General features: G+C 43.6%; 1 protein-coding gene across 4 annotated transcripts in view; it reads right to left on the reverse strand.

The window, feature by feature from the left end:
- Positions 1 to 6,202: 6,202 nt before the first annotated feature.
- Positions 6,203 to 23,637, reverse strand: part of phf12b (PHD finger protein 12b) — a 45,547-nt gene continuing 28,112 nt past the window's right edge. For 2 of the 4 annotated variants that reach the window (XM_061718683.1, XM_061718681.1), the window contains 7 exons: positions 22,696 to 23,419; positions 16,629 to 16,730; positions 14,651 to 14,815; positions 14,476 to 14,571; positions 13,858 to 13,940; positions 13,616 to 13,754; positions 6,204 to 7,976 (listed from right to left, as the gene is read on the reverse strand). In XM_061718683.1, coding sequence (XP_061574667.1) covers positions 7,507 to 7,976; positions 13,616 to 13,754; positions 13,858 to 13,940; positions 14,476 to 14,571; positions 14,651 to 14,815; positions 16,629 to 16,730; positions 22,696 to 23,419 — 1,779 coding nt within the window. In that variant the 3' untranslated portion in view covers positions 6,204 to 7,506. Of the gene's footprint in view, positions 7,977 to 13,598; positions 13,755 to 13,857; positions 13,941 to 14,475; positions 14,572 to 14,650; positions 14,816 to 16,628; positions 16,731 to 22,695; positions 23,420 to 23,637 lie in introns of all 4 variants that reach the window. The other 2 variants (XM_061718684.1, XM_061718682.1) reach the window with 2 other exon arrangements.

The raw sequence follows: 23,637 nt of genomic DNA on the forward strand, positions 1-23,637 counted from the left end.
CGCTAGGGGTGGCACGATACGGGTAAGTCCCGATTCCATACTGTGGCGATATGTGGCCCAGGATATCGATAATATCACGATATGTTTGATATTCGATATATCGATATATCGGTAAGAGCGATATATCACGATATATGGGACTGAAAAAGAAAAAAATACCTATAAAAGGAAAACGTCTGTAGTTATGCATTTATTCTCTGCCAAAACTTCATACAAGAAAGTGCATTTGTATATTTCCTCACTGTCTCCTAGGCTTGTAAATGTAAACACTGTACAGCTGGACAAATTAAAGTGCATGAACATTAATAACATGTTTTATATAAACCAGGACAGTGCACTGCTTTGTTTCTAATACTGAAAAGTCAGTAAGCAACTTAATTTTGCACAGTACCTCACTGCCTCCTAGGGCTGGGTATGTATTAAAATGTCAAGAATTGATCCGATTCTTAAGATCCAGAATCAATTATCACCATTTGATTCGATTTGATCCGATATTGATGTGGATTATCCATCCATCCATCGTCCGCCGCTTATCCGTTCCCGGGTCGCGGGGCAGCAGTCTCAGCAGGGATGCCCAGACTTCCTTCACCCCAGACTCTTCCTCCAGCTCTTCCGAGGGGAGTCCGAGGCGTTCCCACGCCAGCCGAGAGACATAGTCTCTCCAGCGTGTCCTGGGTCTTCCCCGGGGTCTCCTCCCGGTGGGACATGCCTGGAACACCTCTCTAGGGAGGAGGGACATGCCTGGAACACCTCCCTAGAGAGGAGGGACATGCCTGGAACACCTCCCTAGGGAAGCGTCTAGGAGGATCCGATACAGATGCCCAAGCCACCTCAGCTGACTCCTCTCAATGTGAAGGAGCAGCGGCTCGACTCCGAGCTCCTCCCGGGTGACCGAACTCCTCACCCTATCTCTAAGGGAGCGACCAGCCACCCTGCGGAGGAAACTCATCTCTAAGGGAGCGTCCAGCCACCCTGCGGAGGAAACTCATCTCTAAGGGAGCGTCCAGCCACCCTGCGGAGGAAACTCATCTCTAAGGGAGCGTCCAGCCACCCTGCGGAGGAAACTCATCTCTAAGGGAGCGTCCAGCCACCCTGCGGAGGAAACTCATCTCTAAGGGAGCGTCCAGCCACCCTGCGGAGGAAACTCATCTCTAAGGGAGCGTCCAGCCACCCTGCGGAGGAAACTCATCTCGGCCGCTTGTATCCGCGATCTTGTCCTTTCGGTCACTACCCAAAGTTCATGACCATAGGTGAGGGTAGGGGCGTAGATTGACCGGTAAATCGAGACCTTCACCTTTCGACTCAGCTCCTTCTTCACCACGACGGTCCGGTACATCGACCGCATTACTGCGGACGCTGCACCGATCCGTCTGTCAATCTCACGCTCCATCGTTCCCTCACTCGTGAATAAGACCATGATGTGGATTAGTGTTATTAAAAAAAATGTTTGCGCTGTTGCCTGAATTATATGACTGTAAAATAACTAGTGAAATAATAATTTCACAAATAATAATTGTGAAATAACTAAGAAATAAATAACTCAAATAGGCTTTTCAATATCCCTTCTTTTCCAATATCCTTTTAGCCTGTCTAATTTATTCTGTCACCACACACACATATTGCCATGAAGCATCAGGCATTTTTCACTCATGTCATGACAAACTGTATCCGATAACAGAAGAAACCAAACAAGCTATAATAAATATAAATAATACATGCTCAAGCTGTGAAGATGGCAGAACAACAGAAAGAAGCAGTCATTGAGAATGCCATGGAGGCTATGACAGTCCTACATGAAGGAAACCCAAGCTGTGTTTCCAACGGCCTACCATTTGGCCAAAAAGAACAGCCTTTTCTGACCATTGAGCTGCAGGAATTGAATGGTATAAAGATGTGCTCAATACTTCATTCACGTTACAGTGCGGCACAAATAAATGTTGCCAGTGAGATTAACATCAATAGCCCCCCTACTTCCAAGTTTGATCCCAGAAAGTATACAAGGACCTGGTTGAAGAGCCACCGTGCTGCCTCTTCTGTGCCTTCTAGACAGTGCAGTGTGAAAACCCCTGCAGAAAGCAAGTCTGTCTGGAATAAACTGTAGTACAGGGGTAGACAGGCTGTTAACAGGTTTAAAAACCTGCACTGACAATAAATCTTGTGTTCAAAATCAGTTATTTGATGTTTACAGTTCATAAGTATATTGAACTACTTACCTAAGTACCAACCTGAAGTGCCTTGAACCAACTGTGAACACTTATTTAGAAACCCAGCATTGGATTGAGAGAGTATTTCACTGTGGTTTTCATGAATATGTTGTAAAATGTATATATGTGTGTTCATTGTTAACTAAATATTGTTATTTTGTAACATTGTTTTGAATGTATTGTTGAATTATTTGAATGATGATATTTATATATCCCTAAAGAGGGAATATGCCTGGTCTTTATAGATAGTGTTCAGCTGTCAAAACCAAATTATTTATTTCAGTTTTAGGACTGTGCATTTTTGAGTTTATCTAATTGGTTTTGATGTTGGGAAGAGGATGATTTGTGTTTTTTATTTAAGGTGAAACATGAACAAGGATGCATTGCCACAGTACGAGAAATAATCGTTCCTGTCATCCCTCTCTGCTATTGTCATAGCAGTACTTACCTTGAGTATTTGCTCACATGATGTTTAAAAAATCAGTTTGCTGCTGCACACCGGCAATTCCAGGTTACAACATGTTAAATTCAGTTTTGAAATATTTTATTTGATGTCAAATATGTCATTCTGAATGTTAAGAATAAACTAATATCTGAACGAAACACCATGTTTGCCTCATGTTAAATATATGTTATATTCATGCATTAGGCCGCCTGTGTAGGACCAGTAATATCTGCAAACTGCTCCTTGACAAATAATGTTAATTTTATAATAGTGGCATACTCTGGCCTACACTATCTGTTGCAAATCAGCTCTTCCAAGAGACAGTTTACAAAAGAAACTACTTGAAAGGTGATGTGTGGATTGAATAAGGAATAAGGAATAGTTCACTCAAAATGCATAATTATGTAGTGTGTAGTGTAGTCACCCTATAGTCTGTGGGCCAGTATTGATTGCAAAATCTGCACCTCTTCTGTGGCTAATGTTCATTTCATAATGATCCTTACTCCCTGAAGTGAAGCAGCAGAAATTTAGTGACAATGTGCAAATACTACTGGCCCATTTTTGGGTAAACTAAATATGCAGAAGTAGTCTTACATGTCACTGTTTATAACACAGGGCGTTTATCCTTTGCTGGACAGGCCGTTTAAACGTTTTTTTAAAAATTGGGGCATGAATTGAGAGTATACCCACTTCTTCAGGGACCACTACACCACTGGTAATAGTTATTACATTTGTGGGAAATCGCGTGTTACGGTTGTAGTAGGCAGCGACTATTACGTTTGTGCGGGGAAATGTATTACATTTGCAGGATTATTACATTAAAAGCTGCATATTTTTATTACGTTTGTGGTTTATTACGTTTGTTTATTATTATTATTACATTGGCGGGCGTTACAAGCCTCCTCCATGTTTCACCGTAGGGACAGTGTCTTTTCTTCCTATGCTTGGTTTTTGAGTCTATGAACATAGAGTTGATGTGCCTTACCAAAAAGCTCCAGTTTGGTCTCATCTGTCCAAAGGACATTCTCCCAGAAGCTTTGTGGCTTGTCAACATGCATTTTTGCAAATTCCAGTCTCGCTTTTTTATGGCACATCAACTCTATGTTCATAGACTCAAAAACCAAGCATAGAAAGAAAAGAACACTGTCCCTACGGTGAAACATGGAGGAGGCTCAGTAATGTTTTGGGGCTGCTTTGCTGCATCTGGCACAGGGTGTCTTGAATGTGTGCAAGGTCGAATGAAATCTGAAGACTATCAAGGCATTCTGGAGAGAAATGTGCTGCCTAGTGTCAGAAAGCTTGGTCTCAGTCGCAGGTCATGGATCTTCCAACAGGACAACGATCCAAAACACACAGCCAAAAACACCCAAGAATGAAGAGAGAAAAGCGTTGGACTATTCTAAAGTTCCTTCCATGAGCCCAGATCTGAATCCCATTGAACATCTGTGGAAGGAGCTGAAACATGCACCCATCAAACCTGAGACAACTGGAGCAGTTTGCTCATGAGGAGTGGGCCAAAGTACCTGTTGAAGCTGCAGAACGCTCATTGACAAATACAGAAATCCTTTAATTGCATTGATTGCCTCAAAAGGTTGTGCAACAAAATATTAAGTTATCGGTACCATCATTTTTGTCCAGCCCTATTTCATTAGTTTTTTGTTTAATAATTATGTTAATCAACAATTCAAAAGTAATGGCTGATTTTGATTATTTAATTTTCAATACATTTTTATTTATTGTTACTTTTGTAAGTTTCAAGTGATTTCAGTGAGAGTTGTGGGTTTTTCCTTCTTTAACTGAGGGGTACCAACAATTTTGTCCACGTGTGTTTATCCCCCCTCACAAAAATAAGAAAAATAGAGAAACATATTTTCTCATCAACAAATCAAATTTTAAAATAACGAAATAACTCTTTTGAACCATTTTTCAGACAATAAAAGAACTGAAAACATCTGAAAAATGGGTCAAATATGTTATTTTGTTACTTGAAAAATTTAAAATGTTTATGTAAAATATGCTTTGTTGATGAGAAAATATATTTTTTGCACTGTTTTTCTTTCCTTCTAGTACTGCACTACTTTTATTCTCATGTTAGTTGTTCTTTGTACTTGTTATCTACTTAGTTTTATTCTGTTTAACTAACATTTGATATTGTACTGTAAAAGTTTGATAGAAATGTGTATTTGTACTGTTGGACCCCAGGAGGAATAGTGGCTGCTGAGGCAGCAACTAATGGGGATCTGAAATAAATACATTCCAATGTATATACTGTTTATATTTCGTATATATATTTTTTACTTTTTTACCCCTCCCCTGCATGTGTGTGTTAACTGTATTGCTGCTGCACAAAGTGAGTTTCCCCATTGAGGGAGAAATAAAGGATAATCTAATCTAATCTAATATATATTTATATTTCTGACTATAGTTGCTGCTGTAACATGGACATTTCTACACTGTGAGACAAACAAAGGTTTATCTTATCTTAATACGGACTTCCACAGAGGGATATTTCCACAAACGTATAAGCCCAACATTTTATTATCACAAATGTTGAATTGACACAAGAGATAACACGACTGGGACCAGTCGAGAAGTTTACGATTAACTTTAAGCTGGACCAAATGAAAACCAGGTTCATCAACAGTAAGAAGACCTGAACATGGAGGAATATGATTGGAAAGGTTTCCAGAACAGGAATATGATTGGAAAGGTTTCCAGAACAGGAATATGATTGGAAAGGTTTCCAGAACAGGAATATGATTGGAAAGGTTTCCAGAACAGGAATGTGATTGGAAAGGTTTCCAGAACAGGAATATGATTGGAAAGGTTTCCAGAACAGGAATATGATTGGAAAGGTTTCCAGAACAGGAATGTGATTGGAAAGGTTTCCAGAACAGCTGCTCGTTCTTCCTCAGCAGCAAACACAGGTCACCCCGTCTGATGAGTGACAGACTCCAGCAGGTCAACGTGTCTGACATGTAAATGAAGAACTGAAACATACACACACTGACTATGGACATATCCAAACATCTCTCAATTCTGGACATTTATTAAAGATAAAGAAGTTAGTATGATACAGAAGTGCAGGAAGGACCCCGGACAGAGTCATTTAGGGATGTAGGCCTATATATATATATATATATATATATATATATATATATATATATATATCTCATATTGATTATATTTATACAGGACTGTCTCAGAAAATTTGAATATTGTGATAGTCCTTTATTTTCTGTAATGCAAAAATGTCATACATTCTGGATTCATTACAAATCAACTGAAATATTGCAAGCCTTTTATTATTTTAATATTGCTGATCATGGTTTACAGCTTAAGAAAACTCAAATATCCTATCTCAAAGAATTTGAATATTCTGGGAATCTTAATCTTAAACTGTAAGCCATAATCAGCAATATTAAAATAATAAAAGGCTTGCAATATTTCAGTTGATTTGTAATGAATCCAGAATGTATGACTTTTTTTTTTTTTTTATAAATTGCATTACAGAAAATAAAGAACTTTATCACAATATTCTAATTTTCTGACACAGTCCTGTAAAGTTGAAATACAATTTGGTGAATAAAGTGTAAATGTCTCCTCCATCAAATCCAGTTAGAGACTGACAGCTCTGCAGCAGCAGCTGTAACTATGTAACTATGTAACTATGTAACTAACTAATTAACATCCTTGGAGTGGAACGTTAACGGTACGTTTCTGAAGTTATAACTGCATGTGTGTGATATGTGTTTCAAATCAATACCGTAAAGCCAATTCTTGTATTCTGAACCTTGTCGTTACCAACCTAGCATACCGTAATTCAAGTAGAGGTTTTGACTTTTCTCAACATTGACTTTTTCCCTCGAAATCGTACTTCAATATTATTCTCAACATTTCCACTTTTTTCTCGAAGTGCATAATGAAAGAAAAAAATCTTCCTCTGAAATATTACTTTTATTTTTCTCCTGCCTGGCCCTAATACTCTTCCGTAGTTTATGACACAAGTAAACCACTATTTAGAAACCTTTCAAGCACCTTTAATGCCTAAATAAGGAAAACCAAAAGACCGAAGAAGTGGAGCCACAAAAAAACTCAATAGGAACATGAATGCACAGAGTTTGTTATTAGAAAATCTTTCTGTATTTACAGGTCTTAACAGACAAGTAGGTACAGACAAAGAATGCTTATGTACAGAGCAGCACATGATGTTAAAATGAGTGCTAAAACAATATGGTATTTACAGGGACTACAGTGGAAAGTACAGGCTAAGAACAAGTTTTATCACAAAACCTCTGGTACTCTACACAGTATCACAAATTCAATGGACTGTACAGTTAAAAACCAAAAAATGGCAAATCTACATGAAATCCAATGTTTCTCCAACTGAGAGACACAGAATTATATATATACACAATATAGTGTGTAAGCATGTATGTTTTCATACATATACAGCTACTCGTGGTGCAAAAAGCAGCAACAGAAATTAGAATGTATGGATTCAATACTACAAAAGTAAAAGGTTTGTGCTAAATGAGCGGACCGACGGTACAGTTACACCATACATAACTAAGAAAATGGAAAAAGAAAATAAAAATACTGAGCGCAGATAAGTAATGCTCACTCAAAGTCCTAATGGTCAGAAGTGAATACAAGGGTTTGTCAGTCGTTCACAAACATGAGATTGTCAATAATACTTCAAGTTCATGCAAAGATATAAACCATTAAAAATGAAAAAATAAACTTTTCCCTGTTGACCAACCAGCTGTGCAGCTTTCCCTTCATCGTGACTTGGAAGGTGCAAAAGAAAGAAAAAAGGGGATGGGGTGTGTTTCCTGCGTGGGTTAGGGGACAGAGTTAGAGCGCAGTATGGGCACTTGCAGGGGCGGGACGGCGTCGGCGTCCGCCTCGTCCTGGCTGGACGGGCTGCTCACCGTGGCCGTGTTGGGGGGGGAGGTGGAGGTGGAGATGGGGGCGGAGCTGCCGCCGGTGCCGGTGCCGGGGCAGCCGGCGGCGTGCGGGAGCGGCTGCTCCTCTTTGGGCTGCTTGCTGGCGAACTCGGCCACGCTGAAGACGAACTGCAGGCAGCCCAGCTTGATGTAGCTGCCGTGGTGCAGCAGCGCCGTGCCCTCCCAGCCCGCCCCGCTGCCCCCGATCAGGCTGGAGCTGCTGGCCTTGCAGCCGCACGGGGGCCCCGGCCCGTCCTGGGGCCGGCTGCTCATCACCCCCCCCGGCCGGCAGCAGGGCCACCGCGGGGCCGGCTACCGCGGGGCCGGCTACCGCGGGGCCACCGGACTCCTGGGCCTCCCCCGGCTTCTTACTGCGACCTGAACACACCAAACAATCCAATCACATCACTGACTGTGTTTACAGCATCAATAACCCTTTAAAACCTGAATATTGGTAATAACCTGAATTTGCACGGCCATGTAAACACCAATAACCCTTTGAATAACCAGAATTTGCTCATATTCAGGTTTTTAAAAACCCCAATATGAGCCCTGGGTTACTCCTTTAACCCTGTACTGTCTTCAGGTCAAAATCACCTCATTCTCCTGTTCCTTCTTTCCTCCTGCTCTCTCCTTCCTTCTTCCCTTTCTCCCTTCTATCCTTCCTCCCTCCTTCCTCCCTCCCTTCCTTCCTCCCTCCTTCCTCCCTTCCTCCCATCCCTCCTTCCTTTCTCCCTTCCATCCCTCTTTCCTTCCTTCCTTCCATCCATCCTTCCTTCTTCCCTCCCTCCCTTCCTTCCTTCTTCCCTCCCTCCCTTCCTCCCATCCCTCCTTCCTCCCTTCCATCCCTCCTTCCTCCCTTCTTCCCTCCCTTCCATCCTTCCTCCTCCATCCCTCCTTCCTTTCTCCCTTCCATCCCTCTTTCCATCCTTCCTTCCTTCTTCCCTCCCTTCCTTCCTTCTTCCCTCCATTCCTTCCTTCTTCCCTCCCTCCCTTCCTTCTTCCCTCCCTCCCTTCCTTCCTCCCTTCCTTTCTCCCTTCCATCCCTCTTTCCTTCCTTCCATCCTTCTTCCCTCCCTCCCTTCCTTCCTTCCATCCTTCCTTCCTTCCTCCCTCCCTTCCCTCCATCCTTCCTTCCTTCCTCCCTCCCTTTCTCCCTTCCATCCTCCCTTCCTCCCTTCCTTCCTTCCTTCCATCCTAACCCTAAATGTCGAGAAATAAGTCAAAATGTCGAGATTAATGTTGAAATACAATTTCAAGAATAAAATCAAAACTTCGCCTTTTTTCTCGACATTTTGACTTTTTTCTCCAAGTCCATAATTAAAAAAAATCTTCCTCCTCTAAAAAATTATTTTTATTTTTCTCCTGCTTTTCTCCCTAATACTCTTCCATAGATTCACGTAACAAAAAGAGTCATGTGGAAACACATTAGCAGCTACATTAGCAGCCCAGGACCCAGTTCTAACTAATATAGAAACAGCATGTGTTTCTGATACAAGACTCTCATTTTTTGCAGCTCCAGACATATTTGTTTCCTTTGTTTTTGGTCCAATACGGCTCTAAAACATTTTGGGTTGCCGACCCCTGGTCTAGCGCTTTTCATACAAATAAAAAACGTAATAAAAAATGTAAAATACACACGAAAAGAGTTTAAAAGTATAACATAAAATCCTAAAAGTAGGTATAGAAAGCAAGACCTGCTAAACGAGCATAAGAACAACTTAAAACCATAAGAGCATAAGACCTGGGTTAAAACAACTAGAACTGTTAGTTAAAACAAGGGGATAAGAGAAAGACCAGAAGGAATCAGATAAAGGCCAATTTAGAAAGGAGAGTCTTGAGCCGGTTTTTAAAAGCATCAACAGTCTCTGCAGCCGTGAGGTTCTCCAAATGTCGAGAAAAAAGTTGAAATTTGGAGAATACAGTTGAAGTACAATTTCAAGAATAAAGTCGAAATTTCGTGAATAAAGTTGAAATTTGGAGAATAAAGTGTAAATGTCTCGTCTGGTCCATCCAATCCAGTTAGAGAGACTGACAGCTCTGCAGCAGCAGCCGTAACTAACTAACTAACTAACTAACTAACTAACTAACTTACATCCTTGGAGTGGAACGTTAAGGGGACGTTTCTGAAGTTATAACTGCATACGTGTGATATGTGTTTACAATCAATATCGACTTTTTTTTCTCGAAATCGCCAACATGAATCTGCTCCTAATATGAATTCAGGAGCAAAACTGATTTAAGGTTCTGCGTTAAAACAACGCAGAGCACACGCCGCTGCCGTGACGCCGCCGTGAAACCGTCCGGACTTCTCCGTCACTCCATTTCTCCGCGGTGCAAAACCCCCCACGAGTGCTAGGGGGTCGCCATCTTTTCCTGAATGGTTTTATCCGGCTTTTCCGGTCACAGTGAATCAAAGAGATAAGGACAACTATTGTGCAAAAAAACTAAACGGTCCGTGTACTTCACGGCCATCCATTTTTTGTTTTGAAATGACAAAATAAAAATAGAGAAATAATCCAAAATAATCTGTTTCCCGCTTTTTGTTTTGATAATAAAAAACGGAAAAAGGATCGTTATCCGTTATCCGTTATCCGTTATCCGATTTCATTGATGTGTTTGAAAATCGAAATTGGGAATTAAAACAGGTCCGTGTATCTTTTGGTCATTGGATTTTTCCATCATGAGTGGGAATCAAAAAACAAAAAACGATTGGTTTATTTGATTTTCCTTTTAAAACAAAAAACAAATATTGAATACACTGCATTTTTTCTTTTTCTGTGTTAATATGATTTAACAAAGATTCAAAATACGCTTTTATTTTCGTTTTCTATTTCATATAAGAAAAATGAAATCCCTAGTCAACAGGAAGGAAAAAACGAACCAAAAACAACCGTTTATTCATATTCGTGCACCGGAAGCTGGCATTTACAACCGAATGAACTTAGTTCTGGATATTTAACAGGCATTCCTGTGACAATTCTCTCCAGGGGAAGTTTGATTTTAATATTTAATTGGTCGGGTTTACGTGACTCGGAAATGGCTCTGTATGCTGCAGTTCGGGTAACCATGGCAACCATAGCGGCGCTGAAACAACAGATTAAGGATTATTTTTTAAAGATTGATTAAGGACTTGTTCCACAGCGGTTTGACGCACAATGACATTTCCTGCACGTTGCAGCAGATGTGTCTCCTGCAATGCTCAGAAATGAGCGTCAGAAGATTCTGTGCTCGGCATGATCTGAGGAGAAAAAGACGCAGAGCTGGAGAGCGCTTTGATTCAATCTATTTATGAGGTTTTTATTCAGATGTCCACAGTATATTGCAAATATACACACTGCATGCGACGCGAGCGAGAGTCAGCGTCAAAAACAGTTCCATTGCTTTATTTTTTATTGCACTGTCTATACTGGTTGCGAGCGACGCGGCGTCGTTTTGAGCTGGACTTTTGTCGCACGCCCTGCTTCTATTTTCTTCCCGTCGCTCGCGTTGAAAGCCGGTTGAAAGTTGAAAAAAAAGTGTAAAGCGCTGTAGGAAACAGTCATTTCAATACAAGAACTTCAATAAAGTGGCAGCTGCTGGAGGGAGATCGCCAGGCTGGAAGGTTCTGATAAGATAATAAGATATAATAAGAATCTTATCTTAATCTTATTAGGGCTTAATTTGTCCCGGATCCTGCCGGATTGATCGTGTCCTCTGCTTTTTCCCCACATCCCAGTAATGATCTGACATGCTGACATGTTTGCACCGCACGCCGGTCACTCCAGCTGTTCGCTGTTTGATTGCGTAATCACACGCCGTTATTAATTGTTCGGTTTTTTCCCCACTTATTCCACCGAATAATAAGCTTGTTTTCTGTTTAGAAAGTACAAACGTAGGGAGATTACAAGTAATCACCCATCTTTTACTTGTCCCTTTACTCTTTTAGGAGTCGGCTAATGTTAGGAGTTTCTTTCAGGAGCGCACGGGCGGGTGAATAAAGGCTTATTTATGGTTCCGCGTAAAATCGACGGCGTAGCCTACAGCGTAGGGTACGCGGCGACGCGCACCGTTCGGTGACCGCGCCGCGTACCCTACGCTGTAAGGTCTGCGTTGGTGTAACGCGGAACCATAAATCAGCCTTCTAAAAGGCGAGTCTCAGCTGTCAATCAAAAGAACGTGGTAGAACGTGGGGCCGATAACGCGTTCAGAGCGGGTCCGATGCCACGCATTGCGGCGCGACAGTCGGACGCTCGCATGCAGTTAGGACAGTTGGGAGCCGTAGCCTAATTTTTGTTGACAGCTTTGTACTGAACACTGATCACCCCGATCACGTTTGCAGTGTACACGTTTAAAACCCATTAAGCATGTCGGAAGGCCGTTTGTGGCAGAGTTTTGTCATTAAACGCCATAAAACTTCTGTCGGACTCAGCGTCAGCAGCGCGTCATGCAAATATACAGGACCTAACAATAAACTCTCAAGCGGCTCTTAAAAGTACAGGAAAGCCGCAATACCGGCTATCTGTCTTCACTGGGGGTGCATGCTGGAGAAGGTCGGGTTGGAAGAACCCTGAGAGAGCTCCATCAGCCATACCATGAATTCAGGCGTCAGGTAAAGTTTGTGCTGCAGTGCAATTTATACATATAATGATAATCACGTGGATTCCTCACGCGTGGGACTAAATTAATTCTTCCAACCCGACCTTCTCCAGCATGCACCCCCAGTGAAGACGGATAGCCGGTCATTCGGCCATGATGAATCAAAGCGCTCTCCAGCTCTGCGTAGCCTTTTTCTCCTCAGATGATGCCGAGCACAGAATCTTCTGACTGTGGTGGATATACACACACAGGACAATTGTTATGTGTGTGTATATCCACCACATGACGATAATTTCTGAGCATTGCAGGAGACACATCTGCTGCAACGTGCAGGAAATGTCATTGTGCGTCAAACCGCTGTGGAACAAGTCCTTAATCAATCTTTAAAAAATAATCCTTAATCTGTTGTTCCAGCGCCGCTATGGTTGCCATGGTTACCCGAACTGCCGCATACAGAGCCATTTCCGAGTCACGTAAACCCGACCAATAAAATATTAAAATCAAACTTCCCCTGGAGAGAATTGTCACAGGAATGCCTGTTAAATATCCAGAACTAAGTTCATTCGGTTGTAAATTCCAGCTTCCGGTGCACGAATATGAATAAACGGTTGTTTTTGGTTCGTTTTTTCCTTCCTGTTGACTAGGGATTTCATTTTTCTTATATGAAATAGAAAACGAAAATAAAAGCGTATTTTGAATCTTTGTTAAATCATATTAACACAGAAAAAGAAAAAATGCAGTGTAATTCAATATTTGTTTTTTGTTTTAAAAGGAAAATCAAATAAACCAATCGTTTTTTGTTTTTTGATTCCCACTCATGACGGAAAAATCCAATGACCAAAAGATACACGGACCAAAACAGCGAGTCTTTTCTCTATTTCCTATTTGTTTCCAAGGATACTGAAAACAAGGATTGGACAAATGGGGGGATTGCACATGCACAGTAATAAATGAAGAAAGTTGTTTCTGGTTCTTTTGTTCATCAGATTGAAAATTAACAGTTTTAGATTTTTTTTTATGTTGAAACAGAAAATATATCAAATCTGAAACATGAGTTTAATCTGTAATCTGTCTTCACTCCGTCATGAAGCTGCAGTGATGTTGTGACAGTCAATATCAATCAATAATCAATAACATGTACTGAACTCTAACATACTGGAAACCAATAGGAAATAGAGAAAATAGTTTTCCACTGTTTTAATTCCCAATTTCGATTTTCAAACACACCAATGAAATCGGATAACGGATAAAGATCCGTTTTCCGTTTTTAGTATCAAAACAAAAAACGGGAAACGGATTTTTTCTTCATTTTTATTTTGTCATTTCAAAACAAAAAATGGATGGCTGCGAAGTACACGGACCCAAAACAAAGAAAGAAAAGGATTAGTTGCAGAACCCTAACCCAGCCTTGAGGAGTGCGACGGAGCGCAGCGACTTACGGATGATTCCCTGCACCTTGGACACCAGGCCGCTGGGGGCCGACGGCTGGGCCTTCTCAGAGAAGTCACAGGAGTAGAGGACGTTGTCCACCGTGGTGCCGTGCTCGCTGTAGTTCAGCAGCTCGTAATGCTTGGTGTTCTGGAACACACGCACAACACTTCACTACTCTGGAAAATAACTGGGCAGCACAATGACATGCTCTGATTCATCAATAAAACTAGTTAAGAACACTAAACCGTACCTCGTCATAGAAAATACAGGCGTGTTTCCCCGATATATAGTTGCAGTGGCCGTATTTGGTAAGGCACACGTCCATGTCAGCACCTTTACAGCAAACATTAACGGGGGTTAGTGAGTGTTTTTATGCTTTTACAGCTACACATGCAGGGCTACACTTGCTACAAACATACAGGACTGTCTCAGAAAATTACAATATTGTGATTTTCTCTAATGCAATTACAAAAACAAAAATATCATCCATTCTGGATTCATTACAAATCAACTGAAATATTGCAAGCCTTTTATTATTTTAATATTGCTGATCATGGTTTACAGCTTAAGAAAACTCAAATATCCTATCTCAAAAAAATAGAATATTCTGGGAATCTTAATCTTAAACTGTAAACCATAATCAGCAATATTAAAATAATAAAAGGCTTGCAATATTTCAGTTGATTTGTAATGAATCCAGAATGTATGACATTTTTGTTTTTTTTAAATTGCATTACAGAAAATAAAGAACTTTATCACAATATTCTAATTTTCTGAGACAGTCCTGTATGTGCGTGGGCCACTCTTTGTTTCCATGTAACCGCTCTGCCAGTACAGGGGAAGGAGCCGGTGCTGCAGCGTCTCTCACCAGATCCGATGTACAAGGTCCTGTAGCACATGTTGACGGCTCCTCCGGTCCCGGTGAGGGGGTAGAAGACGGCTCGGGCCTGGACCTTCTTCTGACCTGGAGGGACATGACGGGTTAAACCCTGGGACGGGTGGGTGAGCAGAACCAGAGCGGGGCCGGGGTGAGCGGGTCTTACCGTCAGGGGGGGGTGAGGAGGTTCTGGAGGCAGCGCTGCTGGGGGGTGGAGGTGGAGCTGGAGCTGGAGCTGCAGCGCTGCTCACTTTGGAGGAGAAGAGCTGCTGGATCCTCTGGAAGGCCAGCAGCTTGATCATCTCTGCATCGATCTTATCCATGTCAATCCCTGCACGGCAGCACACACACCAGCATGAAGAGCTTGTTGTTAGGGCTGGTAATAACACCTTAATAACACGTTCATAACACGTTCATAACACGTTCATAACACGTTCATAACACGTTCATAACACGTTCATAACACGTTCATAACACGTTCATAACACGTTCATAACACGTTCATAACACGTTAATGCAACCCTGGTGCTGTCTTCAGGTCAAGGAAGGAAGGGAAGAAGGGAGGAAAGAAGGAAGGAAGGAAGGAAGGAAGGAATGGAGATAAGTAGTAGGAAGGGAGAAAAGAAGGGAGGAAGGAAAGAAGGGAGGAAGGAAAGAAGGAAGGAAGGGAAAAAGAAGGAAGGAAGGGAATAAAGGAGGAAGGAAAGGAAAAAAGGAAGGAAAGAAGGAAGGAAGGAAAAAAGAAGGAAGGAAGGGAGGGAGGGAGGAAGGAAAGAAGGAAGGAAAGAAGGGAGGAAAGGAAAAAATATGGAAGGAAGGAAGGAAGGAAGGAAGGAAGGAAGGAAGGAAGGAAGGAAGGAAGGAAGGAAGGAAGGAAGGAAGGAAGGGAAAAAATAAGGAAGGAAAGAAGGGACGAAAGAAGGAAGGAAAAAAATAAGGAAGGAAGGAAAGAAGGAAAGAAAGGAGAAAACAAGGAAAGAATGTACGATGGGAGAAAAGAAAGGAGGAAGGAGAGAGCAGGAGGAAAGAAGGAACAAGAGAATTAGGTCATTTTGACCCAGACAGTTCAAGGGTTAACGTTTTCTTAACGCCGACTATTTTTTTAACGCACGATTAACGCGCAGGATAAAAAAATAAATAAATAAATAAAAAAGCGCATTATCTCATTTCTGGCGGTGGACGGCACCGTAGCTTGAAGAAAAGTACGGTGAACTACTGCGTGAACCTTTTTGAAAAGTGAGGAAAGATGGAGAATAAAAAGGGACCTTTGAACGGAAGTTCACTTTCAAAAAGATGCAGATGGTTCGCTGGACTAAAGACTGAAGTTATTTGCATGTTCTGTTGATTTGAAATGAAACACCATGGAAGTCCGTGGAGTCTCAAATACACTAGCAGCCAAACACACGACGACGCAGAGAGCAAACCCCCCTCGTCTAAAACAGACAAGCCTTTTATTTGAGCCTTTTATTTTCCTCCATATGAGGTTAGACATAATCACACGGAGAATTTAACTGACCAATGCACTTCTTGTACGATGATTGTGATGCATACGGTTCATTGTTTTACATTGAGCTGCTTAAAAAAAACAAGGAATCTTAAGTTAGTCTTTACAAGTGTAAAGTTGGGGACTACATTGTGTTTGTACTTATGAAGGAATGTTACATTCAGGTCAAGCGAAATTCTCACTTTATTCTTGAAATTGTATTTCAAAATTAATCTCTACATTTTGACTTTTTTCTCGACCTTTCAACTTTTTTCTCGAAATTGTACTTCAACATTAATCTATTCCGTATAAAAGGACATTTCACATGCGCTGGAGCTGATCATTGTTGAGCATCAGCTGTTTTTACAAAACCTGCAGCAAACTATTATTATTATTATTATTATTATTAAACTATTATTCTGCCTCACGTGAGGACGACGGAGCAGAAATAGTGGGGAGAAATTCCAAAACCCAGAACAAATCTACCAACTGCGTTTCCTGCGGTCCATGTTGAGAAAACGCACGGTTGTGATTTTTAAAAGAGGTGCGCGCCGGGCCGGGGCGGCGCTGCAGCCTCCGCCGCTGAGCTCATGCCTACAGGCACTACGGCAGTAGAACTGAGGCGTGACGCGCCGTCGTACCACTAACCAAGTCCACTCACCGATGCTCTCCTTCTCATCCTTCATGCAGGAGGAGAGGCTGGAGAGAGAAGACGGTGCACCGGGGAGCAGTCTGTCCATCAGTCCCTGCCCAACCTTCATGTCTGTGGAGGACAACAAGGTTCAAGTACATCCATCGTTTTTATAGAAATAAAAACACAAACTTCAGCATAATGAGTTTCACTTGTTTTCTTATACATATACCTTATTGGCCCGAATATAAGACGACCCTGATTATAGGACGACCCCCTCTTTTTCAAGACTCAAGTTTGAAGAAAGACTTTTTGAACACCATATTCAATTTTTATACAGAGAATATTTACAGTACATCTGAACTTAATGATTATAACAATATATTCGAGAGAAAAAGCTTATTATTTTGCCTCATTCAAATCATCATGTTGAAGTTTGCATCATAACTTCTCCTCAGCTGCCGGTTCACCTGCCGATCTTCCACCCACTTTTCTCCAGATTGTCGCTACGTTTCTCCATTTTTTCTGTTATCTCTTCTATTATTTTCTTCTCTTTTCTTTCTTACCGCTATTCTTCTTCTTCGTGACAGGAGTTCGCTTTGGCCTGGGGAGTTAAGTGCAGCATCCGCTTTGAAGATATCTGGCGCCATCTAGCGTTGTGAATGGGTATAACGTCTAGACCCCGAATGTAAGACGATGCCCACTTTTTCAGTCTGATTTCAATGCAAAAAACACCGTCTTATATTGGGGCCAATACGGTACTGTCAGGCTCCACCCTTCACCTTGAGCACCTTCAATTGCATTGTTGCTGAAATGCACATAAACTTTGCCTTCAACAAAACACACGAGAACCCTTTTAACAATCTTGACATTATATACAAACATACTTCCTGTCATTATTTCATTTTTCATTAACTGAGAAAGTCTGCCAGGGCTTAAAGTAAAAAGAAATCCTGAGCCTGAACTTTTTTGCGGGAGCGGGGGCACATGTGCTCCGCAATCTGGCAAGCAACAAAAATGACATCCTTTGAATATTATATTCCTTTTCATTCAACATCATTAGTTTACAGAGAAACAAGCCCATTCATTCAGTGTCATGGCATCTCTGCCTGCTGAGTGACACTGGTTCAAATATAGATACCAGTGTTTTACTACCATAAATCCCTTTTGCCATAATATCGCAATCACATAACACGACATTTTGTAAATCGCAACAAAAAGAAAAATACATTTTTCACGTGACGCGAGTGACTGGCCACAAGTGATGACGCGGAGGTCGCTGGCGCCGTTTCCTTTGCCAAGATCGCAACCAACTGTTGCTCTGCTTACTGCCCGCAACCGCCGGTACAACGAGCTCTCCTCGCGTACTACGCGAGCGACGTTGCAGTTGGTGGTGCAGGCGAACGGACGCGAATGCAAGCACAAACAGCAAGTAAATCTGGGTTCTGCAACTCCTCCAGCACTTAATAAAACAAACAGCAGAGCCATGTACGATGGTTGAGTGGCTAAAGCCGGGCAGACACTGTGCAATTATCGGCTCGTTTTGAGCCGATTTTCCAGTCGTGTGACTATTTTTTGGATCGGGCCAGATTTTGACCCAATCGTTGGTCGTGCCTCGTGCAGTAAACGTGGGGTAACGATGAGAGAGTAACGCCTCACGACGAGAGAGCAACGCCTCACGACGAGAGAGCAACGCCTCACGACGAGAGAGCAACGCCTCACGACGAGAGAGCAACGCCTCACGACGAGAGAGCAACGCCTCACGACGAGAGAGTAACGCCTCACGACGAGAGAGCAACGCCTCACGACGAGAGAGTAACACCTCACGACGAGAGAGCAACGCCTCACGACCAGAGAGTAACACCTCACGACGAGAGAGTAAAGGGCTGTATATACTTGCCGTTCAGAACGCGTACGCGCGACGCAGGATACGTGTGACGTCACGTCACGCGTATCCTGCGTATCCTGCGTACATTTGACGCGTCGACGTGCACGTTCTCAAAAAGACACTGAACGCGTACGCGACCTGCAGTTCTCGCTCTGGCCGCTAGTATCGCTGTTCCCGGTCTGATCCCAGCTGGCACGATTATGCTGCTCTCCCCTGGAGAAAGTTCCCCGTGCATATATTTATGCAATATTTAACTTCCCCCCAGGGTTTCCGTTGTCCGGTAAAATATGCCGAAGTCCGGTATTTTATAATCTCTCCGGTCAAAATACTCACTGGTGCTGCGGGACTAGAGTCCCCGGGAGTACCGCGGATGGCGAGCCCCGGCGGCCGAGCCCCGGCGGCCGAGCCCCGGCGGCCGAGCCCCGGCGGCCGAGCCCCGGCGGCCGAGCCCCGGCGGCCGAGCCCCGGCGGCCGAGCCCCGGCGGCCGAGCCCCGGCGGCCGAGCCCCGGCGGCCGAGCCCCGGCGGAGGTACGCGCCGAGCCTCGGTGCCTCCCGGAGCCGGGAGGAAGCGGAGCCGGGAGCCAGGAGTCAATTGACGGGACTTATTTTATTTTAAATACTCTGTTTTTCAATAAAAATACTATTGAATGACTTGCAAATGAATGAATGAATGACTTGGAATCATATTAGGAACAATACATTTTTTGACCATGTTAATCTTTCTTATATATTGACATCTACTTCTCCATATGAACCTAAAATTAACTGGATTTATTGTTTCGTCATTCTTGTTGAGATGGGTGAGGAGAATGCTGGATAAATTAGTCTGGAAAGACTATCCACTTTTGATAATAAGCAATAATAATAAGATAAGATAAAATAGTCCTTTATTACTCCCTCAACGGGGAAACTCACGTAGCAGAAGTACACACACACACACACACAGGGAAGGGGGTAAAACAGTAATATAAATAAGTAATACACATTAAAAAAAGAGTAATAATAATAATAATAATGTTGTGGTTTTCTTTAGCTTCCTTCAAGGCACCCAGAGCTTTACAGAGATCATTATTCATTCACACACATTCTCCCCGGTGGTAGCTCCGTCTGTAGCCGCAGCTGCCCTGCAGACTGACGGAAGCGTGGCTGCCATATCGCGCCAAACGGCCCCTCCGACCACCACAAACATTCATACACACTCATACACATTCACACGATGTTATAATCTCCTACATCATCCAATATTGTCCTGTAAAAGTGTTCGTTTTTCTAATCTGCTACCGCTGCTGCTGCTACTACTTCTGCTACTTAATATAAGTAGCTTTTCCAACTGTTGCTCTGCTTACTGCCCCCTATCGGTCACCATCGGTATGACAGGCTCTACTCGGGTGGTACGCGAGGTATGCAGTGGAGCATGAACAGACACGTTCGCAGGGTACGCAGGATACGCAGCCACCTGCGTAGAGTATATTCGCGCCTTAACACCTCACGACGAGAGAGTAACACCTCACGACGAGAGAGTAACACCTCACGACCAGAGAGTAACACCTCACGACCAGAGAGTAACACCTCACGACCAGAGAGTAACACCTCACGACCAGAGAGTAACACCTCACGACCAGAGAGTAACACCTCACGACCAGAGAGTAACACCTCACGACCAGAGAGTAACACCTCACGACCAGAGAGTAACACCTCACGACCAGAGAGTAACACCTCACGACCAGAGAGTAACACCTCACGACCAGAGAGTAACACCTCACGACCAGAGATTAACACCTCACGACCAGAGATTAACACCTCACGACGAGAGAGCAACGCCTCACGACGAGAGAGTAACGCCTCACGACGAGAGAGTAACGCCTCACGACGAGAGAGTAACGCCTCACGACGAGAGAGTAACGCCTCACGACGAGAGAGCAACGCCTCACGACGAGAGAGCAACGCCTCACGACGAGAGAGCAACGCCTCACGACGAGAGAGCAACGCCTCACGACGAGAGAGCAACGCCTCACGACGAGAGAGCAACGCCTCACGACGAGAGGTTGGTGTAACGCAGACCCATAAATCAGCCTTCAGTGTGTGCTGTTCTGAACACTTCTGTTGTGTTCATTTTGCTGGGACGTCGGGTCCCTCCGCTGAGACACAACATGCAACATCTCTGTTGATTTTCAGTTTTAAATACATTAATCCCTGGTTTTTGGCGGGGATTACGTTCCAAAAAGAACCTGTGATAAGTAAAATACGCGAAGTTATACAAGCCAGTGGTGTGGCAGGCAAGGCAGGTAGTGATGTGTACCTGTAGTTGATGCCACAGAGTGGTGGTGTGTACCTGTAGTTGATGCAACAGAGTGGTGGTGTGTACCTGTAGTTGATGCAACAGTGTGATGTGTACCTGTAGTTGATGCAACAGTGTGGTGATGTGTACCTGTAGTTGATGCAACAGTGTGGTGATGTGTACCTGTAGTTGATGCAACAGTGTGGTGATGTGTACCTGTAGTTGATGCAACAGTGTGGTGATGTGTACCTGTAGTTGATGCAACAGTGTGGTGATGTGTACCTGTAGTTGATGCAACAGTGTGGTGATGTGTACCTGTAGTTGATGCAACAGTGTGGTGATGTGTACCTGTAGTTGATGCAACAGTGTGGTGTGTACCTGTAGTTGATGCAACAGTGTGGTGATGTGTACCTGTAGTTGATGCAACAGTGTGGTGATGTGTACCTGTAGTTGATGCAACAGTGTGGTGATGTGTACCTGTAGTTGATGCAACAGTGTGGTGATGTGTACCTGTAGTTGATGCAACAGCGTGGTGATGTGTACCTGTAGTTGATGCAACAGTGTGGTGATGTGTACCTGTAGTTGATGGAACAGTGTGGTGATGTGTACCTGTAGTTGATGCAACAGTGTGGTGATGTGTACCTGTAGTTGATGCAACAGTGTGGTGATGTGTACCTGTAGTTGATGCAACAGTGTGGTGATGTGTACCTGTAGTTGATGCAACAGTGTGGTGATGTGTACCTGTAGTTGATGCAACAGTGTGGTGTGTACCTGTAGTTGATGCAACAGTGTGGTGTGTACCTGTAGTTGATGCAACAGTGTGATGTGTACCTGTAGTTGATGCAACAGTGTGATGTGTACCTGTAGTTGATGCAACAGTGTGATGTGTACCTGTAGTTGATGCAACAGCGTGGTGGTGTGTACCTGTAGTTGATGCAACAGTGTGATGTGTACCTGTAGTTGATGCAACAGCGTGGTGGTGTGTACCTGTAGTTGATGCAACAGAGTGGTGATGTGTTCCTGTAGTTGATGCAATAGTGTGATGTGTACCTGTAGTTGATGCAACAGCGTGGTGGTGTGTACCTGTAGTTGATGCAACAGTGTGATGTGTACCTGTAGTTGATGCAACAGCGTGGTGGTGTGTACCTGTAGTTGATGCAACAGCGTGGTGGTGTGTACCTGTAGTTGATGCAACAGTGTGATGTGTACCTGTAGTTGATGCAACAGTGTGGTGGTGTGTGAGATTAATCAAAGTTTTGAACTAGTTGTCCTTATGAAACTATTAGAATCAGGTTTATTAGGTCAGCTTAGAAAACTGCCTGTTTGTCCTTATAAACTATCACATGCAGATCACAGGCCACTTCCTGAGTTCTGTCAGGGGGGTCGACTGACAGCTGACACATTGCTAAAGGTTAGTTGGACCATCTGATGACACAAGACCCCCATGAAGGTTGGCCTGGTGACTTCCCGGTTTGTCAATGGCCCAGTGTCTTTAGACGCATCTGTTCAAAACCCCCAACAGAGTTCCTGTTTTTAGTTGACCCCTTGACCCTTTGTGTTTTTTAAGGATGTCTGTTTGTTTCTGCATACCCAAGATTAGTTGCTCTTTAACTGAAAATGTCACATGTGTGACCATCTGTTTCCTCCCGTTGTCCATCCACTGTCCACCATTGGCCGTCTTAAAATGGTCATTTCCTGTCACCGTTTCTCAATAAAAGCGTCATGCAGAGGCGGAGCAAGCAAGCGTCTGTCGAGAGCATCCGAGAGGGCCATATTGCTTTGCAAGCTCCGACTTTGCTTCCCTTCTGCAGAAGGCCTTGAAAATCATTCTAACGGTCTCTGTGTCTTTCCTGGTTATTAATTTATGTTATGTTGATTTAGGGACCCAACAGGTGTGTACCTGTAGTTGATGCAACAGTGTGGTGTGTACCTGTAGTTGTACCTGTAGTTGGAGACGATGTCGTCAGCTTAGTGGAGCTGTGTGCCGGGTGTCCTGCAGGAGGACTGCTGGAGCTGGAGTAGCCGGCGTTCTTCTCACTGCTCCTCCAATCCTCCTGCAGCTCCGTCCTGCTGCTGCTGTGGTTCTGCTGGCTGCCGTGAGGCCACAGGGTGGGGGCGGCGGGGCAGTTCTTCTGGGCAGAGGCCTCCGTGACACCCCCGTGCTCCCTCTTAACCAGCTCTGTTCCTATGTGGTTCATCAGCTCCAGGGCCGGAGCTGCGTCTGGCTCTGCCGTGGGGGGCTTTAGTCTGTGCTGCAGCTCGGCCTGTCTGCAGGGGGCCGAGGGGGCCGGGGTGACGTTACAATCTACCGATCTTTTGGCCTTGGGGGGTTCAAACTCGGCCAAAGATCCGTTGGGTTTCCTACAGTTCTGACACGGGGGTGTGTGGCATTTGCAGACCCCCAGCTCCACCTGGGGGTCCCGGGCCAGGGGGGCCCCTGGATTGCCGTCGGTGACGGCGCTGGGTTTGGAGCACGGGTCGGGGGAAGAAGTCCTTTTTAATGAAGCCTGAGTTTTCATGTCCACCGACGGAGCGCGGGATTTTGCCGTGTTTTGTTCACAGTCCAGTTCTGCTGACGAGGGGGGGGACCCGGCACGCTGCTTGGAGAGATGACGCATGATGCTGCATTGGAGCGCAATCACGTCCTGGAGCCACTGGTCAGCACACAGGGAGAAGCAATAAGTAATCAATGCTTTCTAAAGGCTCTGCTCTAACTCACAGACAATTATACAGGACTGTCTCAGAAAATTAGAATATTGTGATAAAGTTCTTTATTTTCTGTAATGCAAAAATGTCATACATTCTGGATTCATTACAAATCAACTGAAATATTGCAAGCCTTTTATTATTTTAATATTGCTGATTATGGCTT

Source organism: Cololabis saira, chromosome 4 (assembly GCF_033807715.1).
Source record: "Cololabis saira isolate AMF1-May2022 chromosome 4, fColSai1.1, whole genome shotgun sequence".
NCBI lineage: Eukaryota > Metazoa > Chordata > Actinopteri > Beloniformes > Belonidae > Cololabis > Cololabis saira.